This window comes from Notothenia rossii, assembly GCF_949606895.1.
Source record: "Notothenia rossii genome assembly, chromosome: 6".
Lineage (NCBI taxonomy): Eukaryota > Metazoa > Chordata > Actinopteri > Perciformes > Nototheniidae > Notothenia > Notothenia rossii.
The window spans coordinates 12405391-12433346 of record NC_136909.1 but is presented as its reverse complement, the minus strand read 5'-3'; the positions used below and the strand labels follow the sequence as shown (position 1 = coordinate 12433346).

At 39.9% G+C, this 27956-nt stretch overlaps 2 protein-coding genes across 2 annotated transcripts in view; one reads left to right on the top strand and one right to left on the bottom strand.

Annotated features, from left to right (window-relative positions):
• The window catches only part of LOC307042949 (peroxisomal membrane protein 2-like), a gene marked incomplete at its 5' end in the record, with an annotated part of 114739 nt that overhangs the window by 13482 nt on the left and 73301 nt on the right, over positions 1–27956 (bottom strand). The window lies entirely within an intron of this gene.
• Positions 16265–26409, top strand: LOC307042842 (up-regulator of cell proliferation-like; the record flags this gene model as incomplete). Its single annotated transcript, XM_079687008.1, has 4 exons — positions 16265–16339; positions 16813–16902; positions 19609–19687; positions 21558–26409. The coding sequence occupies 4 exons, from the start codon at positions 16265–16267 to the stop codon at positions 26204–26206; spliced, it is 4893 nt and encodes a 1630-aa protein (XP_079543134.1). The 3' UTR covers positions 26207–26409.

Below are 27956 nucleotides of genomic sequence, written 5' to 3'. Positions count from 1 at the left end.
GCGTCTGTGGTGACCACCTTCCGTGAAAGGACAGCACCCATAGGCACACCCCGTACCAGAAAAGTTGGGTGCAGCCAGTGGCGCAGTGCCATTAAGCATTTCACAGTAACCATCACTCTCCGCGCGCCATAACGCGCAGGGTTTAGTTTTAGAGCGGCTACCCAGCGCTGAAACTCCCTCATGTGTAACCGTCCCAGTCGTACGACCAGGATGGCTGACGCCATGAGCACCAGTAACCGCAGGCATGATCTGAAAAGAACATGTTTGCGCAGCTGGAAATGAGCGAGGCAAGCTCTGAAAGCTTTCACTCTTTCCGGCGGGCTGTAAAGGGCACCGAGTTCAGGTGTAAACCCAGGAAGAGTACAGTCTGTGCCGGGCACAACATGTTCTTTTCTGTGTTTATTATGAAACCCAGGTTGAGCAGGTGCTTTACGAGGACATTTGTCTGCGTAATAGCCTCCTGTTCCGACTGTGCTAGAAGCAGCCAGTCGTCTAGGTAGGTTGCCACGCGAATACCCTGTTGTCTTAACGGGGCTATCGTGGCTTCCGTACATCGTACAAACACTCTTGGACTGAGAGACAGACTGAAGGGAAGTACTCTGTATTCGTAACAGATCCCCTGAAATGCGAACCTCAGATATTTCCTGTTTGGGCAATATACTGGCATGTGGAAATACGCATCTTTCAGGTCGACTGATGTAAACCAGTCGTTTTGTCGCACGAGACGCAGCAGAGATGTGTGAGTGAGCATTCTGAATTTGTATCTTTTTAGATATTTGTTCAGAGCCCTCAAATCTAGTATTGGCCGAATTCCGTTCCCTCCCCGTTTGGGAACGAGGAAATACTTGGAATAAAAGCCGCTCTGACTCTGCTCGGCGGGTATTATAGATATAGCCTTCTTTTCTAGAAGTGAGAGAATCTCTCTCTCCAGAATACTGGCTGACTCTCCTCGGGCTTGTGAATACAGAACGCCCGAGAAGCGAGGGGGGGGTGACAGCAAATTGGAGTCTGTAGCCCCGTGTTACTGTCTTGAAAACCCAAGCAGACGCTGTGATCATCTCCCTGTTTGCTCCTTAGAGCCAGCGGAGATGTCACGTCTCTTACCCTCTGAGTCTCTATTTGTTGTGTTATGGGGCCCTCTAGTGTCTGAACACGATGGTACCCCATTTCGACAATCCCCACCGCATGCGTTTGACGGTGGTGCATTCACAACCCCAGCCGGCACTGCGCATGCGCGTCACGGTAGCGGCTCTATAACCCCAGTCGTCACTGCGCATGCGCATGGCGGTGGTGCCTTCACAGACCCGTCTATTATCCGCCTTTTGAGAGAGGCCGTAGCTGCTCTCAAAAGAGGGACAGGCGACAGACTGTTTATTGTTTTTATTGTCTTTCTTTTCATTTTTTTGGACTGCCCCCTCGGCTTGAAGCCTGGATGCGACAGTGAAAAATGGTTTATTTGAAAACAACAACAATTGTGACATGTGTTTTTGTGAATTAGGCAGATAGCAGAACTCGCTGTCTCTGGTATTAAGTCTGTTTCCCTTCTGGCACGAACTTGAGGATGGCGTTGCGGCATCACTCGAGGCGGCGGGAAGATGGAGGCCTGGTGGCACCCCGAAAACACATCTGGAGCTGGGGAACAGGGAACTTCCAGCTCTGTCACCGAGGAGAGGAGAGGAGGCTGTCAGGCCGCCCGCTTCTTCTTCCTCGACTGGTGACCGAAAATCTGAGTCGGCTGTGCCTGAACAGCAGCTGCCGAAACCAGAGATTTCCTCGGCCAGCTCGTCCTCGTCTCCTGCCTGGGCTGGGGACTCGGGGCGGGCTGTGGCCTCTGCTGCCTCGGTACCTTGAACCGGGCAGAACGTGAGGCAACTTGGGCGAAGGACTGCCGCGAGACCGTCGCAGGTAGCGGCTAGACCCTTCGGGGGAGACAGAGGTGGAGGGCCTCGTCTTCCTTCTTTTTCGACTCACATCTCCGCTGCATCGAGACTAAAGCGGAGCCAAAATACCCTCGGGAACGATAGGCATGTCGAGAACATCCTCCTTTTCCCGGTCTGGGAGGTTGGTCAGGTTGAGCCACCTGGCTCTCTCCTGTACCACCATTATGCCCATGACTTTGCCCGTGGCCTGGACTGCACAGCGCTGCACACGGAGGCAAATGTCCGTGATCGCTGCGATCTCGTCCCACACGGCCAGCCCAGGTTTGCTCGATAGGTCCTCGCAGAGCTCCGCCTGGTAGGCGGTCAGCAGTGAGGAGACATTGAGTGCCCTGGCGGACAACGCTGCGGCTTTATAGGCCCGTTCCGTCATCGCTGACTGGAACCGGTCTGCCTTCACCGGTAGCCTGGGGTTCCTGCTTGGTGTCAGAGCCAGCCTCGGTTGGAGGTGGGCTGCCACCAGCGGTTCCATGGGCGGCATGCGGAGCAGGCCGAGCCTCTCCATACCGTCACAGTCCAGGGAGGAGGCACCCTGGATTGGGGCCTTATTACTGAAGGGGCGGTCTCTCCACGAGACCGACACCTCGTCCAGCATCTCCGGGAAGACTGGAACGGGCTGCCTCTTTGTCCTCGCTGCTTGGGGCAAAGTCTTCCCCTCGTAGTGAGACCTGGAGGTCTCCTTGGCCATTTCAGGCCATGGGATGTCCAGCCTGGACGCGGCGCGTTGACAAACGGCCTGCAGGTCCATGCTCAGACAGGGCGAAGCTGGTGCGCTATCGCCCGGGAGAGCAGCCATCGCTCCCGGCTTTGCAGCCTGAGCTGATGACACGAAGACATCATCGTCTTGCTCATCCGAGTTGGACAGGAGGAACTCAGAGGTATCCTCTTCGTCCTCCATGTAATCCAACTCCAGGACATCATCCGCGGGCGAGACCATGGTGAGGTCCAGTTGGGAGCCCCAACTTGACACAGCGCGGGGCTCCGCTCTCGCGGCTGTTGCCGCCACCGGGTCCCAGCCTGACACGGCGCGGGGCTCCGGTTCAGCAGCTGCCGCTGTTATTGAGCCCCAGCCTGACACAGCGCGGGGCTCAATCTCCGCGGCGGACGCCCCCATGTCTTGATTGCCGGCGGCGAAACAGCGGACATGAGGGGGTCCTGTCCCGACAAGCTAGCTTGGCGTGCTAGCCGAGGCTCTTGATGGTGAAGCGGGCACAATGCCCGCACGAGCCGGGGTTGTCGATAGCCTCCTGGGCGTGTTCCAGCCCGAGGCAGGACGAGCAGACCTGGTGTGAGTCTGTGCCTGATATCTTCAACCCGCAGCCGCAGAGCCGAGCCTCCGAGTCCCTGACTCCTCTGGTGTGAGGGAGAGAAGCGTCCATCTCGGTCGCCGTGGTGACGGCGTGGAGAGGACCCGCTCGTAACAGGTACGTTGCTGAGAAAAAATCCTTCCCCACCTATCGTTAATCCGGAGAAAAAACGACGGTGTAGAATTTTATTCTCAAAGAATATTAACTGGTGTGTTAATACCCTTTTTATCTTCCCATCCTCTGGTGTGAGAGAGAAAGATAAAAAACCGTCCCCGCTACCTTGCTGTCGGTAGTGAGGAAAGGCAAGCTAGTAACAGGTGTGTTACCAGCTTGAAAAATCAAAACCTTACCTTTAATTCCGAAGAAAGAAACGGCGAGGTAGATTGCAACACTAACTGGTGTGTTAGTATTAACAGTCTTCTTGCAGAAGTGTATATAGAAGTAGCCGGCGAGCGCCCGTCGACCGAAGTTAGCTTGGATAGCTTGGTTCCGTCTGTGGACTGTGTGAGCTAGCCCGGCTACCAATAGAGATGTGCTCTGAAGCGAGAAGAGGTGTTTGAATGATGCATGCGGCGTAGCGCAAGCTACTTATAGGGGGTAAATTCCCCGACGCTGACGTCAAGATCACCAGCCAATCAGGATTGGCGTAATGAGATTGATGCTTCTGTTTGCTCCGCGATGAGGCACATCCCATAGTGAGACATCGAACGGAGTGTTACGAATGAGAACTCACAAGGTTTATCCCAATATCCATCCTCAACTTGAGCCGGAAATCGATCCCATGATTCCTTAAATGCGTGTGGAGGAGTCGAGGAGAGAGGAGAGAGGAGGGAGGAGGCTTTTACATTTGCTTGATTTTTTGTAAAACAGAAATATCTTTGATTAAGGAGGAGATCCTACTCTAGAACACATTAAAGTGTTTGAAATAAACTTACACATTAAAAAATAATGGTTTGATAATAATTATTGTCACTATTAATGAATCATTTACAGTTCCTAATAGTGGTTTATTTGCATGTGTGGATAAAGGACACTGAATTTAATACAATTAATTGGTAAATAAAATGGTTATTATTATTTAGTTTATATTTATTTTATTTAAATTAATACATTTGTGTCTGAATTCTTAGTTTAGTTTTTGTGTGTTTTTTATTTGTAGTCTTAATGAATGAAGAAAGAATGTATACGCTGTTTTTTTAATGTTGTCGAAGAGTGAGTTCTGCCAACTTATACGATCCAAAAATGTAACTTTTACTTTTACTAGCTATAAACATGTTCTTCCTGTTAACAGTAATTATTCAGGTATTAATCAGATATCCTTATTTACAGTATAGTAAACTTCTTGCTACTATTTGATGCGACTTCATAAATCATTTTCCTCGTATACAACGTGGTGGCCCCAAGAGGTGATTTGATGTTATTTAAGTTATACAAATATAATAATTCATAGTAAATTATATATAAAAAAATATATATATTAAAAAAAAACCTGCAGGTTATCAATTATGATTTGATCAATTCTAGCAGTTTTATTTATATTAATTATCATTAATAATTGTTAATAACCAGACTTGCTTAGACTAGAACAACAACATTTTGATGGACCTTTTTGAGGGGTACTATTGTCTTTACTTTGGGCACTAAAAGTGAAGCGGAGACCCCAAGCAACCTTTAAGAGGAAGTATGCTGTCAGTATTTTATAAAGTAGTATGTTATTACTTTTAGACAAATCATGCATAACATGATTATATGTGAATTGTCTTGTACCACAACTATTTTAACTGTCAGTCTGACTTCAAAATACAGTTATAGTGAAACCTCTATACTGCTCCCACAAAGGCCTCCTGTGCAGACCACCAGGTCACTGTCTCTGCATTGGGACCCCCTGCTGGTGAGGTGACACAGACAAACAGACACTCAGTACCCGAGTAACCTCAGCTGCTAAGTGTCTGTTTTTGCACAACTTGTGAATAAAAGATCAAAAGTAATGTAATTTAATAAAAACAGGCGAGCTACAACAGCTCCATACACAAGTAAGTCAAATACAATCATTGAACTGTTGATGCAGACCATGTGAACGATTTGTGTAAAAGATTGTCAGCAATGTGATGGGAACTCAGAGATGGCTTTTATTGCACATGCCTCTGGAGTCCCTCTAGTGTGTGGGACTGCCAAGAATGCGGGTGCCAAACCTGCAGAATCCTTCCTTGAATACAAGGAAGTTTGTCTTGCAGAAGACAGAAACCTGATATGTGGTTCTGCTATAAAGTACCTGAAAACGGATCTGGTTTCAACAGGAAATAAATGCTATCTAATCTGACGTGGGAAATTCCCCTCAATCTCTGGAAGATATCCTGAAACAAACATGTTCATGAGTAGGCAAATTATGATCATGACAACAACCTTTTTGAGTGTCCTTAAATGTTCTCTTAGAATCATGTTCATTAACTTGCTTTTTTGAGATGCAAAATAAGGCCTCTCTCCGACATTGCAATGACATTGCAATTAAGAACATTTCATTTATTCCCAATTGCATTGTTGAACCATCCATTTCAAATGGCCTTTTCTAATGGTGACTGAAACTCTATTTTCTCTCTACATTCAAATATGATTTATTTTTAAATACTGAGGTTGAACATGCAGTCAGGGGAGATTGTAAGGGCTGTGCGATTAATTTCTGAATAAGATGGACATTGTCTACATCATGATAAGACAAAATTGGATTCAAATCAATTTAGAATTCCAAAGCCAATAGGTATCTGCCATTTGCATACTTAAAGAAACTAGGCAAGATGCAGTTGCCAATTGTTTTGTAATGAAGGAGACAAGTGGGTTATTGGCATGAAGGACACTGCATTTCAAACAGTTAATTGGTAAATAAAATGGTTATTATTATTATTATGATTATTTAGCTATTTATTTCTTAATTTAAATTATTACATTTGTATCTGAGGTATGAGGTTTTTGTATGTTTTCATTTGTAGTCTTAATAAATGAAGAAAGAATGTATACGCTAGTTTGTTTAATGTTGTCAAAGAGTGAGTTCTGCCAACTTCTACTATCCAAAAATGTAAATATTCTTCGACTTTTTCTAGCTATCGACATGGTAATTTTGTTAAGTAAACTTCTTGTGACTATTTGATTAGACTTCATAAACTGGCTATAATTTTCCTCATATACAACGTGGTGCTCACAAGAGGTGATTTGATGTAATTTAATCTATACAATATAATTATTAATTATTCATGATATCATAAATAATAGAACATTTACAAATATATATACACTATATATATATAAAATTGTATTTTCTTCTGATAATAATACAAATAATAATATAATACATGACATAGCGCTTTTCTAAAAACATGATAACCATTTTGATGTAACTTTGAGCATACACTCTAAAAACTAATTCAGGCGACCTTTCACCTCTACTTAATTAAATGCAAGTTAAAAATGGGAGATAATTGATTTAGATAAACATTTTAAGTTGCAAACATTATATTTACATTTATAAGTTGTGTTGACGTAATAATGTTGGTAATTACATCAACTTAATATTGTGTGTAATTTAAACTCGTATTTCTGCGTTAATTGACTCAAAACAAAATTCAAGTTGTAGTAAGTAATGCAATTGGCTTGATAACTTAATTGTTCTACACCTTGAGTTAAGGATTTCAAGTCCACTCCCACTTAACATGCCTGGACAAGTTCAGACAGTTAAGACAAATAGAAATACTATACAAAGCACATTTTAAGGTGAGTGTCATCTTTTGTCATTCAAATAGATACTTGCTGCACTGTATAGGGAAATTGCTGTTTGACCAAAATTAGTTATGTGAGAGGGTACAAAGTAGTAGAGGCTACTGTGAGAGTAAAAATACTTTGGTTACTATTGTGATATCGCTTTTTATTAAAAATGAATCTCGGTGAAGCAGATCAAGGACATGCTTCTTGAGGTAGGATCGTTATTTAGAGTTGTCATTGAAATGCAAGTTGTTGGCAGTCACCCATTCAGAATATATTAATTTAGGTAATTTCTCTTTTTTTCCTTTTTCAAAAATAGCACAATACAATTGAAGTACGCAGAGAACTATAGCCATCCGCTGCCTTGTCGTGTGCCTTAGAGAAAAGGAAGAGGACCTTTTCAAGGAGTTTAGCGACGTAATTCAAAATCTTGAAATAAAATAAAATCCACGGGCACAGTTTAAAAACACAGGACAAAAGCACTGCTCTCTGTCAGTTACATTTTGAAGCATATTGCACTTTGGGCCACAACCCATCAATAATATCTTAGCAACGTTCAGCATGGACAGGTGTTGACAGCAATGGCATGGGGAAAGGATTATGTACAATTTGAAAAGTGGCTTCTGCTCTTCACTTAACCAGTTCAAATATTGTATGGAACCTGCAAACAAGATGAGAAGATACACTAAAACTTGCACGGTTGTGATTGACAAAATCTGTCCACATGCATTTAAGCACTGGGCAAAGTACTCAAAATCACTTCTGTGTGTCTTCAGGACCACATTGCCATGATGACACACACATGCAGACTCAATAGGTGAAAACAATACCAGCGTTGCTTTAGCAGCTGGTAATAATGGCTCTGAATTAGCTAAGAGTGACAGTTTAAAAAGTATGCAGTTACCTAATTCATTATCTCTTATGCGCTAACCTATTATTTAATGTGCTTCAAACGGACATGAATATCGCCTTCATCAGTGACCGGTCCACCCCAGGATCTGACCATACGATGGCAACCATCGTGGTCGAGGGAAACAAATGAATGAGCAAGCATTCTGCGTTAAATGTTTTTATACTGTTTGAAATAATGACTGTCGGCAGTGTAAACATCTTTGTTACATCTTTTGTAAAATTGATGTGTGTGATCTGCAGATTGGTGGCCATTGAGAGTTTGTTTCTGTAGTTTTACAAAACTTTACATATTTTACATATTTGGCACTGGTTTTAAATATGCAAAGGCCTCTAACTTCAATGTGATTGCAGCATGTATTTGCTGTGTCCCCATTTCCCATGGTAATATGGCTAATGTGTTTATTTATTATTTGTGGGGCAATTTAAATTTGTGTTATTTATCTTTTTTTTCTCAAGATTTAAATGAAGCTCAGCGCAAGTTCTTAATAAAAACAGGCGAACCGCAACAGCTCCACACACAAGTAAGTCAAATACAATCATTGAACGGTTGATGCAGACCATGTGAACAATTTGTTTAAAAGAATGTCCGCAATGTGATGACAACTGAGAGATGGCTTTTATTGCACATGCCTCTGGCTTGATAAAGTTCCTTTAGCGTGTGAGACTGCCTAGAATGCGGATGCCAAACCTGAAGAATCCTTCCTTGAATACAAGGAAGTTTGTCTTGCAGAAGACAGAAACCTGATTATTCAGCAGCTGTAGTTGCTGCATCAAACTATGAATGTCAAAACAAGCTTGCAATCGTTTTGAATTGTGCTGTTGTGTCCTCTGAGGTCATCTTGATCATGTGATACTGGCCTTTAAGAGGGCAGGATATAGTCTGGACCATATATTGGTCAGTTGCCGATTAGTGTCCTCCTTGAGTCTCGGCAGGTTGTTTACTGGCCCAGAGTTCTCTGTAAAAATGTAAGATTGAAGTGAGACAATATTCGCTACATTAACTTGTCTTACTGTAAGTTTGACGGACAACAAATGCTGTATTCACAGTGCCTCGGTAGCAGTAGGTTAAGGTAAAGAATGAAGCGCTGGTGGCTGCAGTTCAAATACTGTTCAGTCAAATCCCCCTTCAGACAAATCTGGGGGTCATTTTAGACTGTGATCCTAATTTTCTAATCCATTTTAACAAGGTTGCAAAAACGAAATGTTTCCAACTGAGAAAGATTGCCAGGATTAGAACAGTTGCCACTCAGAATGATGCTGAAATGGTTTTACATGCTTTGATTCGTAGTGGCTGGGATTATTGCAATTCTCTTTTTACTTGTCCCCCTTAAAACATCTTTTAAATAATTGTAATTCATTCCGAATGCTGCAGTCAGGATATAAAAAACAAAACAGAGATCCCATTTCCCCTCTGCTGGCATCACTGTACTGGTTACCGGTGTCTTGCAGAATTGATTTTAAAGTGCTTTTAATGATTGACAAGACTTCACATAACCTTACCCCTCCATACTGTACATCAATGACTGCCTTTCATTCATAACCAGGCTCGCTTAGACTAGAAGACCATATTCGCTACATTAATTTATGGTCTTAAATTAGACAAACAAAATAATCTGTATTCAAAGTGCATTGATAGCAGTAGGTCAAGGTACAGAATGAAGCACTCTGAATCCTGATTGGAGGGCAGGCCCCTTCCAAAAAACACAAGTAATCCGACCCATTCGATCTGAATGGTTCTGCTGACCCTGCTTCACCATCCATTCCCTATCTGTACCATGGTTGGCACTTCAAAAGCTCCAAACTATGGTGAACTGGCTTTGCTTCCAGGAACAGAAAGAAGCAAGTGAAGCTGAGACAAGTCTTCTGATTTGATGTAAGGAACAGTCTCAGCAAATACACATGGTAAGCACAGGAAGGAAAAGTAAGTGAGTCACGAAAGCCTTTGTCGCTTTGTCCTTCCACCAAGGAATACCGATATCCTTTATTAGATATTTAGTCGTGGCACCATCACAAGAATTAGGGAATTAACTGGCCTGCAGAGTAACGTAGCTCCCACAGGGGAACCAGTTCACATCAATCAATCAATCAATCAATCAATCAATCAATCAATCAATCATTTAATCAATCAATCAATCAATCAATGTTTATTTATATAGGCCAATATCACAAATGTTACATTTACCTCAACGGACTTCAGTTTGTACAGAATATCAGTATGACAATACGACACCCTCTGTCCTTAGACCCTCACATCGTACAAGGAAAAACTTCCAGAGAAAACCCACTCTAAAAACAAATGCCTTGGCTCAACAAAGAAAATCAACGCAACAGTTTGCATCGATGTTTATTGAGTTAAGACAACTTCTAATGAAATTGTCTTAAAGCAACAAAGTTATTTGAGTTAGGGGAGAAGGATTTTCCTCTACAATCAGGTGTTTTTAAATACCACTTACTTAATAATTGGTAGCATAAACACAAGTTTTGAAGTTGATTACTCAAAAGATTAAGTTGTTCCGACTAGTTTTACCACATGATTTAAAAGGAATTTCAAGTTGTATGTACTTAATTACCATCATTGTGAACACACGTTTTTAAGTTGACAACCATTTATAAATTAAGTTGCTCCAAATATATTGTATTCAATAGTTTTTTTTCTTAGCTTTTTCATGTTTTTGCCTTTTAAAGAAAGAAATTAATTGATTCCACAACAAAAATATTAAACAATTCACTTTTTATTTTGAACTACAGTTGTTTATTTCAACACATGATGTTTCAATCAGGAGAGAATTCATTTTGTTTGAACATTTATTGACACATGCCATATGATAAGGTGCATGAACACCTGAAATCACAGCTGACTGCAGGAGAGAGGAGAACCATTTTAAAGTTTGGCTGCAGCACGTTGATTGGCTCCTGGAGAATGAGGTGAAATGTAATAGGTTAAAAAGAACGCCTGTGATGAGCTGACTATATGCAGCTGCGGAGTGAATGTATATACACCCAGTCTTCCTGTAAGAGCTTGAACTGAGCTTCATTTAAATCTTGAAAAAAGGATAAATAACACAAATTGAAATTGCCCCACAAATAATAAATAAACACATTATCTATATTACCATGGGAAATGGGGACACAGCAAATACATGCTGCCATCACATTGAAGTTAGAGGCCTTTGCATATTTAAAACCAGTGCCAAATATGTAAAATATTTTGTCAATCAAAACCATGCAAGTTTTAGTGTACCTTCTCATCTTGTTTGCAGGTTCCATACAATATTTGAACTGGTTAAGTGAAGAGCAGAAGCCACATTTCAAATTGTACACAATCCTTTTCCCGTGCCATTGCTGTCAACACCTATCCATGCTGAACGTTGCTGGCCAAAAGTGCAATATGCTTAAAAATGTGCTTTTGTCCTGTGACCATGGATTTTATTTTATTTCAAGATTTTTAATAACGTCGCTAAACTCCTTGAAAAGGTCCTCTTCCTTTTCTCCAAGGTACACGACAAGGCAGCGGATGGCTATAGTTCTCTGCGTACTTCAATTGTATTGTGCTATTTTTGAAAAAGGAAAACAAAGAGAAGTTACCTAAATTAATATATTCTGAATGTGTGACTGCCAACAACTTGCATTTCAATGACAACTCTAAATAACGATCCTACCTCAAGAAGCATGTCCTTGATCTGCTTCACCGAGATTCATTTTTAATAAAAAGTTATTTCACAATAGTAACCAAAGTATTTTTACTCTCACAGGAGCCTCTACTACTTTGTATCCTCTCACAGAACTATTCACAGTTCAAAGGCTGCTAATTTTGGTCAAACAGCAATTTGCCTATACAGTGCAACTACAAGGCTATCTACTGTATTTGAATGACAAAAGATGAAACTCACCTTAAAATGTCCTTTGTATAGTATTTCTATTTGTCTTAACTGTCTGAACTTGTCCAGACATGTTAAGTGGGAGTGGACTTGAAATCCTTAACTCAAGGTGTAGAACAATTAAGTTATCAAGCCAATTGCATTACTTACTACAACTTGAATTTTGTTTTAAGTCAATTAACGCAGAAATCAGAGTTCAAATTACACACAATATTAAGTTGATGTAATTACCAACATTATTACGTCAACACAACTTATAAATTAATGTTTGCAACTTAAAATATTTATCTAAATCAATTAATTCACATTTTTATCTTGCAACCATGCATTTAATTAAGTGGAGGTGAAAGGTCGCCTGAATTCGTTTTTAGAGTTTAAAGGGGAAAATGGGAGAAACCTCAGGGAGAGCAACAGAGGAGGGATCCCTCTCCCAGGACGGACAGACGTGCAATAGATGCCGTGTGTAAATCGAAAAGATAATACATTTTACAGTGTAGGCAGACCAAATGTTCGGAAAGACCAAATGTTTGGAAAAGCATGTGTCTATAATAAGAAGATGAATCCACGAGGATGTCAACAATCCTGTGGGAGCCATCAGGGAAGTAGTATGATGAGTCAGGCAGGACCGCAGAGTGAGGTTCAGCCGCGACTCGAAGTCCAGGACTCAGATCCAAAACTCAGGATAGAGGATCCAGGACATACGACCACAGCAACAGGATTAGCCTCGACTCAGGATCCCGGCGTATATGTAGACACAAAAAAGAGATTTCAGCCCACACTAAGTACACTAGTAGGGGTTGCTCTAGTATCTCACCCTCAACTGTTATGAGAGGCCCAGGAGTAGGTTAAGCACCCTCTCTGGTAGAAAATATCCTGTTGTAAGAGTGCTAGTTACTTAGTCAGTTGGGTAGAAAGGAGGAGGAGAAGGTTATAAAAAAATTATTCTAGTATGTATTGGTCTTTATCAATGCCAATTCCTTTTTTACAACGGTTGAAAAGTACCAAGAATAACGAAATTGCGTAATTGTGCTCGTGCAACGGAGTAGCATAAAAGAAGGGACTTCAAATGTGTCTAAAGCACATTTAAAAAGCGTTCACCCCTCTCCTGTTGTTTCACATAGTATATGGTTCTGAATAACGTTCCTGAGAACTGGTTACATCAGGTTTCAACAGGAAATAAATGCTATTTAATCTGAGGTTGGAAATCCCCTTAGCTTTAATTTATGCAAGATCTCCTCAAAGCATAATATGGTCGTGATTAAGCAAGTTAGGATCATGACAACACCCTTTTTATTTTCCTTAAATGTTCACCTGTTAATAATGCCATGTCACAGAATTAGGATCATGTTCATTAACTTGCTTTTTTCAGACGCAAAGTAGAAGTCCACTTCTTTCAAGACATTTACAGAAAATGACATTGCAATTAAAATGTTTCATTTGGAGACTTAAAAAAACTAGGTAAGATGGTGTTGTGCAAGCCAATTGTTTTGTAATGAAGGAGACAACAATTTCCTTGCGCGGTTGAACATCTGATGTTAATATGTATTTGTTAACGGAATCATTCTCAGAAACCCATTTTAATACTGCTGTCAGTTCCTCATAACAGATACCTGATAATGGGTGAAAGGCGTTTGCTACAGGGGCGCTGGTTGGCTTTGTAAGATATACCCAACAATAAAGTCTGCACACAACAAAAACGAAAGCAGACTAGTACTAAGACACATGGTATTTCATCTTATTGGAATATTAATAGCAGTACAGTCTATAAAAGTCAAAAAAGGCCACAGAGTATCAAAGACCCCCATCACCCCAGCAACAAACTGTTCTGTCTGCTGCCGTCTGGCAGGCGGTACCGCAGCATCAGGACTAAAACCACCAGACTAAGGGACAGTTTCATCCCACAGGCCAAAAGACTATTTTACACCTGAGCTTGCATTATATTTATTTTTTATTGTTGTGTTTTATTTAAAAAATGGTTCATCTTAAATATTGCACTGTTGAGGAACTTGTGATCTAAGTTTTTCATACATTACATAATTACACCGTAGTTTGTTATGATGTTATGACAATAAACCTTTGAATTTTGAGTCTTGAGATTAAAGCTCTCTTGTTGTTTTCAGAGAGAAGCTGTTTTCACAATCATGACCAAGAGTGGGTTGACTGAAAATAATTATTCAGAAAGGGAGGATACCAAACAATACGTTTCTTTTTCAAGGAAATAAAATGCAAGGTGGCTTCCCAAGGCAGTATAAAAGGAGACACCTCTCATAGGCACTTGCATTGGCAGAGAAGGGCAGGGCTGTGTACTTGCAGAACTTTATACTACTATACACTGCAGATGAAAGCTCTGGATACAAGAACAGATTTACGTGTTACCATGGTTCATCTACAAAAGGTAGGAAAGCATTTATTTGTCTTTCATTTAAATGCTTTTTAAATAATGGCTTCTATGGTCTCAAACAGAAGCATAACTCATTAGTTTCAGCAATCTATCAGGCTGCAGAGTTCACATGCTGTTTGATCTTTGGTGTTCAGGTGTTGTGTTGAATGGTTTTCAAGTACTGTACTCGACTATGTATTTGAGGTACCTGTACTTCACTTGAGTATTTCACTTTGTGCAACTATATACTTTACTTCACTTCATTTTGGAGGCAATTTTTAACTTTTTACTCAACAATATGTATTTCACAGTTTTAGTTACTAGCTGCTCTGCAGACGTTGACTAATAATACAAAATACAAAATAAACTAATAAACCATCATGTATCATTATATCATGGGCACCCAGCAGTATCAAGATATACAAAATGAACCCAACCTCTACCAAGTGAAACATTGATATTAATTGACATTAATAAATTCATTATTACTAATTATAATACAATTATTTTTAAATATGAAAATGGATCTTACTGCACAATGAGTATTTCCACGTTTTGTAATTGAAGTATCTTTTGACGTCTTTTGTAATTTTACTAGGGTAACATTTTGAATAAAGGACTTTTACTTGTTACAGAGGATTTTTACATTGTAGTAATGGTACTTTTACTTAAGTAAAATATCTGAGTAGCCTACTTCTTACACCTCTGGTTATTTCCTATTACTTTTAGTGGTAAACACTTTGGATAGTCTGGACAGTGTGGGATTGCTGAGGGTGTATCAGTAATGGAGTACACTGATAAGGAGGTAAACCGTTAAATGACAATACAATTACAAATACATGTCACATAAGCTATTGTTAATATAGTATGACTCGTTCAAAATAGAATGTAAACATACTGTAATGTTCTCAATTACCAAGGAACATCATGAAGAAACAGATCCCTCTCCTGACCCGTGCTGTGAGGAAGGAAAGAACACTCCAGCAGCACCACAGTCCGACCGTAAGTGTGACTGTCAATAACTGACCTAATGGTATAAATATATACGCAGTGATATGTAAAGATTCCTCCACCAGGGAAAGTAGCTGGGTGTAGACTACAGTTAGATTACTCCTGTGAAACAGACAGCGGCAGTTTGACTGTTGATAACGCCAAAACTGTCACGGTTAAGGGACTGATTCATAGGACTGGGTGAACCCCTTCCCCTCATCCTCTGCATGTGCCTGGTGTAGAATATACATTAGATTAGATGTTGTAACACAGTTCTTTTCCAACACTTTCAGTGAGACGCTGTTTGAAGAATCTTGTGGGATGGTTGAGAGTGTTTCTGCAATGGATAACCCTGATGTGGAGGTAAATAATTAAATTACAATATAATAACAAGAGAAATATTGTCATATATTTAAGTATTGTGAATATGGCATGATTCATGTATTGATTAGATTAAAACAATTAAACATATTGTTCTCAATTACGAAGGAACTTTATGGAGTATCAGATTCCTTCCCTGACCCGTGCTGTGAGGAAGGAAAGAAAACTCCAGCACGTAAGTGTGACTGTTAATAACTGATTTAATGTAATAAATATATACCTGCTGTGGAGATACTGAGAGATACTTTTCTATAAAGTGAAGAGCTACAGTGTTCTGGTACACACTATTGTACACTATTTTACTTACTGGTAAATTCTACACTTTTGTATTAATATTTACTGAGTACTTCTTTCAGCACTGGTAAAAAGTATAATGAAATGTGAAATAGTTAAATTAAGGTTAGAATAGCTGACCCCTCATAGGTCTGAAGCATAAGTATTTATACAGTTTCCTGCCCTCCCCTGTGCGTGTCACAGGATATGTGGTTTTAAGTAATATGATTGATCATGACGGCACCCATTCTGATTTTTATTAAATGATCACCTATGAATAATGCCAATGTCCAACCTGAGTGCAAAGAACTTTTTCATCAACCTGCTGTATCTGATACCAAGAAATGTCTTTTTCCACCTCTTTAAGGTTATTTAACCAACAATTATTAATATAGTATGACTTGTTCAAAATAGAATGTAAACATACTGTAATGTTCTCAATTACCAAGGAACATCATGAAGAAACAGATCCCTCTCCTGACCCGTGCTGTGAGGAAGGAAAGAACACTCCAGCAGCACCACAGTTTGACCGTAAGTGTGACTGTCAATAACTGACCTTATGTTATAAATATATACACAGTGATATGTAAAGATACTGAGATGTACTTTTCTTGTCTTATGACAGATGTTCCTCCACCAGGGAAAGTAGCTGGGTGTAGACTACAGTTAGATTACTCAGGCTGTGAAACAAACAGCGGCAGTTTGACTGTTGATAACGCTGAAACTGTCACGGTTAAGGCACTGATTCATGGGACTGAGTGTACCATCAGTTTCACAAAGATTGCAGACAATGGAAATCAAATCAAAGCAACCTCGCTATCTGTCTCTACAGGTAAATCTGAAAAAGTAATCAATGACACCTGTTTCTGGATCTTTTGGATAGTTATATATGGCTTTTTTTTTGCCTTTCCTTATCAGTCAAACAGCACTTTAAAATGCTGACAAACATTCATGGAACATTCCTTTTTTTACTTTTACTGAAAGCTTTCTGATTTTCTCCTCAGGGCACAGCACTCCTGTGCAGAATAAAGTCGATCAGCTCAGCAGGGAGTCAGAGTCCCTGCCACCTGCTGGTGAACTTGCTCAAGTGGAGAGTAACAATGTAACATGGTGCAGTGAGGTTGGAACTCTGCAAGAGAAAGCTGATGGAACATTAAGAAAGCCAACTGCACCATCTTCCCCCAAAGGTCAGTCAAATATAATAGTTATTGCTAAAAGATGTACTTACTGTTAGATGACAACGTTAAATAATTGAGCGGTTTAGAACTCTGCCACATCAGCCCATAAATGTGTATCTCAATAAGCTAGGGAATTGTAGTCTTTATTTTTCATTGAATAAAGAGGTCGCCACTGGGTGAAAATATTATTTTGGCATTTTGCACAAAACTAAAAACTGGCCAACAAAAAGCCCCTTATTGTAATGGGAATCTTTAATAAAAGTTAACAAAACAAAAAAGGAGCCGGATACAAAAGGTTCAGCCTTTGAAATCTATATTCTAATTGTGACAGAGGGTTGTTCATTTAATTTTCCTTATTCTGAAACTGGCACCAGAGCTAACTTAGCTTGCTGGTCTTTCCAGCATGTTTGTTTCTGTCATAAAAAGAATCAGACCTCTTGATCTGGGTGGTGTTTTCAAATCTGTCGCCATTAAACAGGATCCATGAGGTGCATTTCAGCTTACGATCAATAAATGTATCGCCAGGTATTTAGTTTCTTAAATGTTATTCCATTGCTGTTTTTCTTGCAAAAGTAGTAGATACATTGGGACCTTCTGCACGAAACAAAAACTCTGAAAAAGACCCTTCACAGTGTGAGACTGCCGAGAAAGTTGCAGACGACATCACTGCAGAATTGTTCCTTGAAAACAAGAAAGATTTATTTGCAGAAGACAGAAAGCTGATTGCCCATTTTTGTGTAGTTAAAGCTAGCTGGCATTTCAAGTTATTCTTTTGTATGAGTCCTTGGTGAAGCTAGCGATCGTCCTGACCATGGGACACTGGCCCTTTATGGCGCATTTCCACTGCAGGGCCTCGCACGGCTTAGTACGGTATAGTTAGGCCTTGGTAGGCCAGGCTCACTTTATGCTGCGTTTCCATTACAGTTTAGGAACTGGAGTAGTAACTATGCTGTGACGTCATCTTCAATGCGAAACACAAAACCAACATCAGCCGTTAGCTGTTAGCCCTCAGAGCTCACAGCTCCTCATATCTGTTCAGAAACTAAACAAAAGTTAAACAAGTAAACCAAAGACTGTCTGTGTCATGGCGAATACAGTCGCTGGTTTATTTATGTCTGTATAGGCCGTTGTTGTGAATGTGGACGGTCGGAGCATATACTGCGTCAGCTTAGCCGATCTTACGGTGGCCGGCAGGTGCAAACGTGGAACAACGGCCCAAAACGTATACATAAGCAGGGAACGCCTGCAAATAATGAAATTAAAAACAAACAAACCCTGAAAACAAATAGAAAAACGCTGCATTTACAGAAATGATGCAAACTAAATACAACACACAAACCCCGAAAACAAACGCAACAAAAAAACGCTGCAAATACCAAAACGATATGCAAAGTCCAAAGCACGTACAAATCCCAAAACACATTTAAAAAAAAAACCTTCCGGAAGTGCTCCAGGCCTCTAAGGGGCGCGCTACGTGGATGTCTGACCAGACATAGAGAGAACGAACAAGAGTGATGGAAATCGGGAGGAAAGAAAGTTCATTTAAGTGGAGAAAGATATAAGAAGGTAAGTTTTGTTTTTATAGATAGAGCGTCATATTTATATAGCTAGCGTTAGCGTGCCTAACTACTACACCAGCTGAGGAGAGGAGAGCTTCAGGTGAAGAGAAGATAAAGTGAGGGAAGAACATTGTCAAAAGAGGTGACAAATCAAGTGCAGGAAAATAACACGGGCCATAGTGAGTACCGCGGAAAAAGGACATTTGAATTCTTAGCAGTTTGTTTATATGTATGTATTTGTGTATAGATGTTGCAACTATACAGAGCTTTAGCTATTGCCTGTAATTATGGATATGCTAATGAAGCTATTGAATTGAGAGAGAGAGAGAGAGAGAGAGAGAGAGAGAGAGAGAGAGAGAGAGAGAGAGAGAGAGAGAGAGAGAAAATGTGAAGAGGGACAAAGTAATGGCAGGAGAGTAGTGTGCATTCGACATGCTCAAGAACAAATATAGAGAAGACATTAAAGGAGAGAGAGACTAAACACAGATTCAACGGTAAACATGATGTATCTTTCTATTTATTTAGCTAACCACTATTTAGACTATGTGTTTTTGATTGACTTGATTAGATGGATTTACTACATCAATGTATGTCTTTTCAGGCTGCCATGTTTTGTCCTTTCTGTGGCCAACATCTGGGGTCAGTTCAAGTGTTCTGTGGCTCCTGTGGCAAACATGTACAGTTTTTGGCAGAAGTTGAACACAACAGGAAGTTCACTTTTTTTTATTTTATCTGTTTCAAATGCAAGAAATAAGGATTCAACACACTGCTCTGTTTAGAATACTAATTGGCAGATGCATACACTAGTTATCAGCATGAAGGACACATTTTTTCATTGTCTGTTTATGTGAAATATTTAGAAGCCATCATTAAATTGTAGACCAATGCATGATTAAATACACAAAACAGCTTATATTATACATTCATAATTGTGTATTAGTTCTATCTTTATAGAGAACATTATACATTTAGAATCAGACTTTGAGACAGTGAGCGGCTGGGAAAGTCACACCGCCATGGGGCACAAACAGTTGCTGACGTGATGTTTTCTTCGCATTCTTAGGCATTCCATAAGGAGGGTCAGGAACTCACGCTTGGGACCACCAGTGTCCCCTCCATCCTCAGTGTGTCCCTCATCATCAGTGAACTTAACTGACATCTCATGAGAGGGGTCGAATGAGGCACCTTTGAAGCCGCGGATTGCTCCATCCTACACATTGGCTCTATTAATATTGAACCTGCTGCAAGATGCATTTGTTCTTTTTGCAGAGAGTTCTGCAACAATGTCCTCCCCAGTCAGGTATTCTGTGCTGGGAAAGACAAAGTCATGTATTGTAATATTAAATGATGAAGGTAGTAATAAGATTTACAGTGTAGAATAAAAAAATTAAGTGGTAATAGTAACAATTATTACCTTTGCTCCATTTTGTCTTCTGGCTCAGACTGGCTATCAATAATGATAAGTGCATACACATTTGTGTAGTTGCTGCAGTGAGAAGACAGTTGAATAATTATTTTCAAATACATAATATATGCATGACAGTCATATTTACAAAAGGATGTCGATCCTCTTCCTGTTTTTTCAATACATTGGGTTCTAAACTGACAACAGCACTTTTGTCATACTCCTGCACAATCCTTGTAAACATTTGAAATGGATGCAACAAACAATATCTGATCTTTGAAAGATATTTGTGGGTGTTTTTTGTATCGTCTTCACTAAGATGTCAGATATTGTGGGTGTAATTTGGAAATGTATGAAAGTATAATTGTTCTGCTTCCTGGCAATGTTAGCCACTGTGATTGGAGGCTATACAAACAAACAAATGTAAAATAAAGATACACAGCAAACAACTGTGTCACGATGCAACTGTCAACCTCGTTTACCTATAGAAGTTGTTCTGACCCGGGGCAGACTGGACCTCTTCCTGGAATGGGGTTGGTGCTCCATCCTATTTTTACCCAGGAAATAAGTGCACACAAAGGTATTTATTGATTTCATGTTCACAAATTCAAACCTACATGGTATAATTACATTTTTAATTAGTCTTACCCGATCAGATGCTGGTTGTGGGTGCCTGAGAGGTCTGATAAAGGTAAACAACTAATATATTCAAACTACTGTACTGTTAAAACATTCTGCTTCTTGTAGCACAAAATAATGTGTTGACAATGTTTTATTTTACCCTGGCAAACTGTTTTCCATTCGTGGAGTGCTCACTTTTGGAACATTTGGAATGTCCTACACCTGCATACACACAAATGACTGACTGAAATAAAAATAAATTCACTTTAATTAAGAATAGATGCCATGATAAATCCAAACTGACCAAGGTACATTATATTGTTGACCGTCCTTTAACTCTCACATTAGGATTTACATTGGGGCACAATAAACCATCTCCTCTCTGCACCTATAACATTTAGGTGCACAGTGCTGTCTCTTGACTTGCAAACTCTTTTACCAAACAAGCTAAGGCTAGCTGGGTAAATATGACGCTCTTTGTATAAAAAAAAACTTACCTTCTTATACTATATCGACTTGTTCCACTTCGATCAACTTTGTTTCCTCCGGCTTCAATTTCCATCACTCTTGTTCGTTCTCTCTATGTCTGGTCAGACATCAATCTGTTCCACGTAGCGCGCCCCCTAGAGGCCTGGAGCACTTCCGGAATGTTTTTTTTTTTTAATGTGTTTTGGGATTTGTACGTGCTTTGGACTTTGCATATCGTTTTTTTTTGTTGCGTTTGTTTTCGGGGTGTGTGTGTTGTATTTAGTTTGCATCATTTCTGTAGATGCAGCGTTTTTTGGTTGTATTTGTTTTCAGGATTTGTTTGTTTTTCATTTCAGGATTTGCAGCTGTTTCCTGCTAATGTACCAGCTGCTTAAAAATTGACTGCCCATCATAGTTGTAGTTTAATAAACTATAGGAAAGGAAAAGTGTTGATCCATGCTTATGAATGTTTAATAATCAATTAAGGCTTTTATATGTCTTGTTTTTATTTTCTACAGAGAAGCAGCTAGAGAAGTTTTTGGAGGAACTGGGGTTGGATCACCACTACAGAGAGAAGCTGTCCCTAAGCACACTTCTGAGGATTGACCAGAAGACCTTTACAGATGAACCTGCCAAATGTAATCCAGATCTTCCATGGTATTTTCTGAAGAAACTAATGATGGTTAATGTGACGGCTAGGAATGTGAAATATACACCTGCACACGAGTCCAACTGTGAGGATCACACAGATGGTCTTGATGACTTAGACCGAAAAACACATTCAGGTGAAACACTGAATCCCCTTGACATAATCACTGCTCTCTTCCTGTGCTCTGATGGTTTTGTACAGCAGGAAATGGCCCTCAAAATGTCCATGTGTCAGTTTTCCGTGCCTCTGTTGCTTCCCAACTGTGACACAAAGCAGTGCACACTCATGCTTTGGGCCATGAGAGACATTGTTAAAAAGTACAGACCTCGGTCACTTTTAGAATCCAAGGGATTTATTGAAGAGAGAATTGTTGTCTCTGAACTTCCAATGATATCTTTTGTGAGACTGGGTGAGTGCTCCTTGTCCAAGTCAGAGATCCTCAATAAGCTTCTGAGCAACTCTCAGCAGTACCATGACACCTTTGTTCACCGTAACATGGAGGGTGGTGACAGTCCAAGGAAAATATCCAATGGGTTGGTGGAAATGACTTGGTACCTTCCTTGTGGGAACAAAAACATGGACGTCTTCAGCGAGCCAGTTGCTGTAGCTAACCTTCGTGGGGACATTGCTTCATCTCAAACACAATTTTCTTTCTTGTGTCAGACATCTGCAGCAGTTTTTGTGTTCTTTGACGCTTTGGACTCTGAGTGTGAGCTGCTAACCAACCAACAACACAAGGCACAGATCTTCTTGGTGGGTAACCGTCAAAGCAAATATTTCAAATTAGATGCTGTGAAAAAGGTAGCAACCAAGTTGAGCTTAACCAAGAGCAACATCCTTTTGAAAGATAAGCACATAAATGATGCAAACTTTGTCAAAGATTTGCGGGAAAAAGTCAGCAATGCATTTGAAAACACAAAGGTGAAGAGGGGAATTGAGAAGATGGCTGACATTGCCCATAAACTGGGAATCTCTGTTGATGAAGAATCTCCAGACTGCCAGACAGCGAAGAAAAACGCAGATGCCATCACAGCAGAAATTCAAGACCTTCTTAAATACAAAGAAGCTCAGCTTCCCTTGCAAGGACAAATATGGAAGGACCTCACTCGCTTAGAGAAGGAAGAATTGCGACTTCGGAAAGTTGGGTCTGAAAATATAGAAGAGTACAAAAGCAGACTTCATCGAAAGAAAAAAGAACTTCGGAAACAACAGAACTCTAAGGACATGTCGAAGGCAATGACATGTTTCATCAATGCAATATCAAGCCCAGGGATAGAGAGGTGCTATTTCCTGAAATGGATGCGAATGAACCTCGATAACGTGTCTCGGGAAAAACTCTTTGACCTCAGGAAGCAGTACAAAGAAAAATACAGAAACTCTGAGAACAAAAAGGAGATCAAGGAGATTGAGGAACAACTTTCCAACAGCTCATTAGGGACTGAACACTTCTTCCGTGAAATGGGCCAGATCTATGAAGCTTCCCTTTCCCTTCCTGAAACAGACCCAGCACGTCAACAACTACAGCATCTCCCCAAGCTATGTGCAGAATTAATGCTTGCTGGATTTCCACTTGAGCTTGTAGATGGAGAAGCATCCAACATACCTCTCAGATGGGTGACTGACGTTCTCTCTCAGCTCAATGACTTGGTGTCTCCTAAGAACAAGATCCTGGTAGTCACAGTTCTTGGAGTTCAGAGCACAGGAAAGTCCACTCTCCTCAACACCATGTTTGGAGTGCAGTTTGCAGTCAGCAGTGGTCGATGCACTCGAGGTGCCTTTATGTTGCTGATTCAAATCAATGAAGATGTCAGAAAAGACCTCAACTGTGACTTCATGGTGATCATTGACACTGAGGGCTTAAAGTCACCAGAGCTTGCACAACTGGACAATAGCCACGAGCACGACAATGAGCTTGCAACACTCGTTGTGGGGCTGAGTGATATCACCATCATCAATATTGCAATGGAGAATTCAACAGAAATGAAGGACATCCTACAGATAGTTGTACACGTTTTCCTCAGGATGAAAGAGTTAGGCAAAAAGCCCAAATGTCAGTTTGTTCACCAGAATGTGTCCGATGTTTCAGCCCATGACAAGAACATGCAAGACAGGAAACTGCTCCTGCAACACTTAAACGAGATGACCCAGGCAGCAGCCAAAATGGAAAAGAAAGAAATGTACTCGAGCTTCACTGATGTGATGGAGTACAGTCCAGACACTGGAAGCTGGTACATTCCTGGGCTCTGGAATGGAAACCCACCGATGGCACCAGTCAATGCAGGCTACAGCGAGACTGTTTATGAGCTCAAGAAGAACATAATCCATATTTTGGGAGGTTGTGGATCATCAGCTAATAATATCTTGGACTTTACTGAGTGGATGCAGAGCCTGTGGACTGCAGTAAAACATGAAAACTTCCTCTTCAGTTTTGGAAACAGTCTCGTGGTTGATGCATACATGAGGCTGTGCACAGAATTCAACAAATGGGAATGGGACTTCAAAAAAGAAATGTACACCTGGGTTACACAAGCTGAAAAAAGAATCTCCAACTTCGGTACACCTGCTGATAAATCCAACAAATCTGATATGAGAGAACTTCTTATGCTATTGAGAAGTGAAGCTTTGATAGAGCTGTCTAAATGGGAGACAAAGCTTCTTGGAAATCTGGAACAGTACTTCAAGGAAACAGAGAGTCATGTCGATCTTGTTGAAGGATACAGACAGGAGTTTGCAAACAGTGCAATGAGCCTTCGAAGAGAAATGGAAAGCTCTGTGTTTAATCAACTCAAAGCAGCAGCTGACATCAGAAAGGGGAAGACAGAACTTGATAGAATCAAGGAGAACCACACAAAGGAATTGGAGAACAAAGTGTGTGCTTTGATTGAAGAATGTAGGAAGAAAAAAATCAAGATGAAAGGGGAAGAGCTGGACAAAGAATTTGACAAGATGTGGACTATAACAGTGACTAACCTGTCCTGTTCAGAATTGAAAGTGGAGGACATTTTCACCAGTGTGTCTCACCACCTGAGAACAAATCTAAGACAAAAGGGAGGTCATGCGAATGATTTGTTGAGTAACAAAACCCTGAAAGAGTGTGGACGGTTGCCTTTTAAATATACAGCTGAAGGAATTGTCAAGCGATTTGAAGACCTAGTCAGTGCTCAAAGTCACACAAAGGCTGTACAACAAACTGCTGACAGCATCATTACAGTTTGCTCAGAGATGATGACTCACAAAATGCAAAGAAAGAGTAATTACCATGAAGCCTACATTGAGGAGATTCTAAACATGATTGATGAGAAGCTGCAAAACAATCAGGAAGTTGACATCACTTTTCAAGTCTCTCTGAAACTGCACATCTGTGGAAACGCAGCCAGAAGGTTTCAGAAAATGCATGAAGATTTCATACATGAGAATGATCCCTACAGACGTCTGAACGAAAACAAAGAAATGTTTCGTTCTAATTTCAAAGATGTGTTCCATCAGGTAGACCAGTGCCAGAAGAAAGCAGATGAATTCACAGACCGATGCTTGAAGCCTGCAGTCGAAGACTTTGTCAACCGTTACCTGGGTCCTGATATCATTGGTGAAATGAGGACAAGTGAGCAGTTCAGCACAAGAATGTCCTTCCAGTATTCAGTTTTACTGGATCTGCTCTCAGAGGATGACTTTCAAAAGTACCTGAGCTGTATTTGCTCATATGAGAATTATGTAAAGAATTGGATACTCAACAAAATAGTGGAACGCTTCTCAAATGGCTCTACGATGTTCGAGGAACAACATCTCCACTCATGTGTCAACAGCATAAATAATGCTATCCAGAAAGCTCAAACAGAAAAGTGTGGCAACTTAAAGTCATTTGTTGACGTTGTCTGTCAGGAGCTTGGTGACAAACTGGTAATTTTCCGGGATACTCTTGGTAAATTCATGATCCTGAACAATGCCAACCAGGAACAGTTTGCTCACAGGCTCACGGAGTGTGTGAAGGAGATGGCACAAGCTCTTAGAGAGAAGTTTAAGGAAACAGACATCCAAACTAAACTACAGAATCTTCAGGTGAATCCTCTGAACGAACTTTTCAACACACTGATTGGATGTGGTAAACAGTGTCCGTTCTGCAAAGCGCCCTGTGATGCAGGAGGAAGAACCCACATGGAGCACTTCGCTTTACTTCATCGTCCACAGGGTCTGGTTCGAAATAGATGGGACGGGACACAAAAACTCCCAATTGACATATGTTCTTCCTCTGTGAACAGTGACAGTGCACGTTTTCGCTGCAGTGCTTCAAATGATGAATGGCATCCTTACAAGTCTTACAGAGAAATTTATCCGGACTGGAAAATCCCACCAGATGCAAGCCTCCAGGCATCAGACTACTGGAAATATGTAATGGCAAAGTTCAAGGATGAGTTTGCAACAGCATACGATGCAAAGCCTGCTGATATTCCTCCAGGTTGGAAAGAAATCACAAAAGGTGAAGCAAAGGCAAGCCTCAAAGAGTCATTTTCTATCAAATGAGAAACTACAAGCTCTGTGCTCACAGAGGGTCACGTCCTCCTCATTACAGTCATCATCCTCTCATGGATATTTAGATTACACTTGATTCATATGAAGAGAAGCACACAAAGTAACATGCTGTTTGTGAGATGGCAAGATTTACCATATATTTTCCCCTCAACAACTTACAAGGAATTTGTAAACGTTTCAGTTTGATTAACAGACTTTGCATCCTACTTCTTTTGTTGTTATTCTAGTATCAATTAATCAAATTCGATTTGATTGAGTGTTTTTATTTCCTTAAAGTAACTGATGCAAAAATATTTGCTTTTATATCTTTCTGTGTTTTTGTCATAAAAATATTAACAATTTCAATGTTTTAAAATATCATTAATTCTTCATGTCAACATGAAGATTGGACAATGTCTTTATTTTTATTTCAAATAAGTATCTGGCTCTTATTATTTACATTTTTATTGACATTTAGAATTTTGTCTTTTCATTTCTGAGCTGCATCAAAAGCCACAGATTTAGATTTTTAAATCAGTTAATGAATCATTGTTTTAGTGGTGGTACAGTCATTATGTAAACATGACAGAAAGCTGTAATCAAGTTAAGTTTGATATGTGACCGTTTCCCAGAGAGTTAGAATATATTCTTATTTAGTTTCTGTGAATAAATATTAACATCAGTTACAAATATTTACATATTCAATGTTTAAAATATAATTCAATCTAAATGTCAACATGTAGATCATACATGCATTTTCTTTTTACCTTATTGAGTGCTATTCCAATACGTATATAACTCCAAATATTTACATTTTTATGTTTGTGTTATTATGTTGACTCAAAATGTATTATGTTACATTTTGTTTTGGGCTGCATCAAATGCCACATTTTAACATGTTTAAATCAGTAAAAGGATAATTTAGTTCATATTCAGCATGTCAACATGTAAACATGACAACAAGTTTGAATCAAGTTAAGGATGATATGTGATTGTTTTCCAGAAAGTTATCATCTATTAGATTTTGTTTTTGTGAATATTTTGTTTTGCATTTTTTATGTTTGAAAGATATTTCAGTCTAAATGTCAACATGTAGGTTATACATGCATTTTCTTTTTACCTTATTGAGTGCTATTCCAATACGTATATAACTCCAAATATTTACATTTTTATGTTTGTGTTATTATGTTGACTCAAAATGTATTATGTTACATTTTGTTTTGGGCTGCATCAAATGCCACATTTTAACATGTTTAAATCAGTAAAAGGATAATTTAGTTCATATTCAGCATGTCAACATGTAAACATGACAACAAGTTTGAATCAAGTTAATGATGATATGTGATTGTTTTCCAGAAAGTTATCATCTATTAGATTTTGTTTTTGTGAATATTTTTGTTTTGCATTTTTTATGTTTGAAAGATATTTCAGTCTAAATGTCAACATGTAGGTTATCCTTTATGTTGTTTTTCTTTCCTATTCGAGTATGATATGTCATTTCTAATGCTGTCAAAATTCTCACGTTAACGGCGGTAATACATTTTTAACACATGCGCAGAATGGCCCGCCCCATACATCCCACCAGTGGCAGCGCCAGGGTATGGGTAGGCTACAGCCATACCAAGAAATGGCTTAGCCCCACCTCAGCCCCACCATGAAAAATGATGTTAAAGTAAGCAAAATAAAGTCCGCCAACTAGCATATATGACATGAACAAGAATGCATGTTTCTCTGCTATTTTGAATAAGCGTTAAAAAACCTT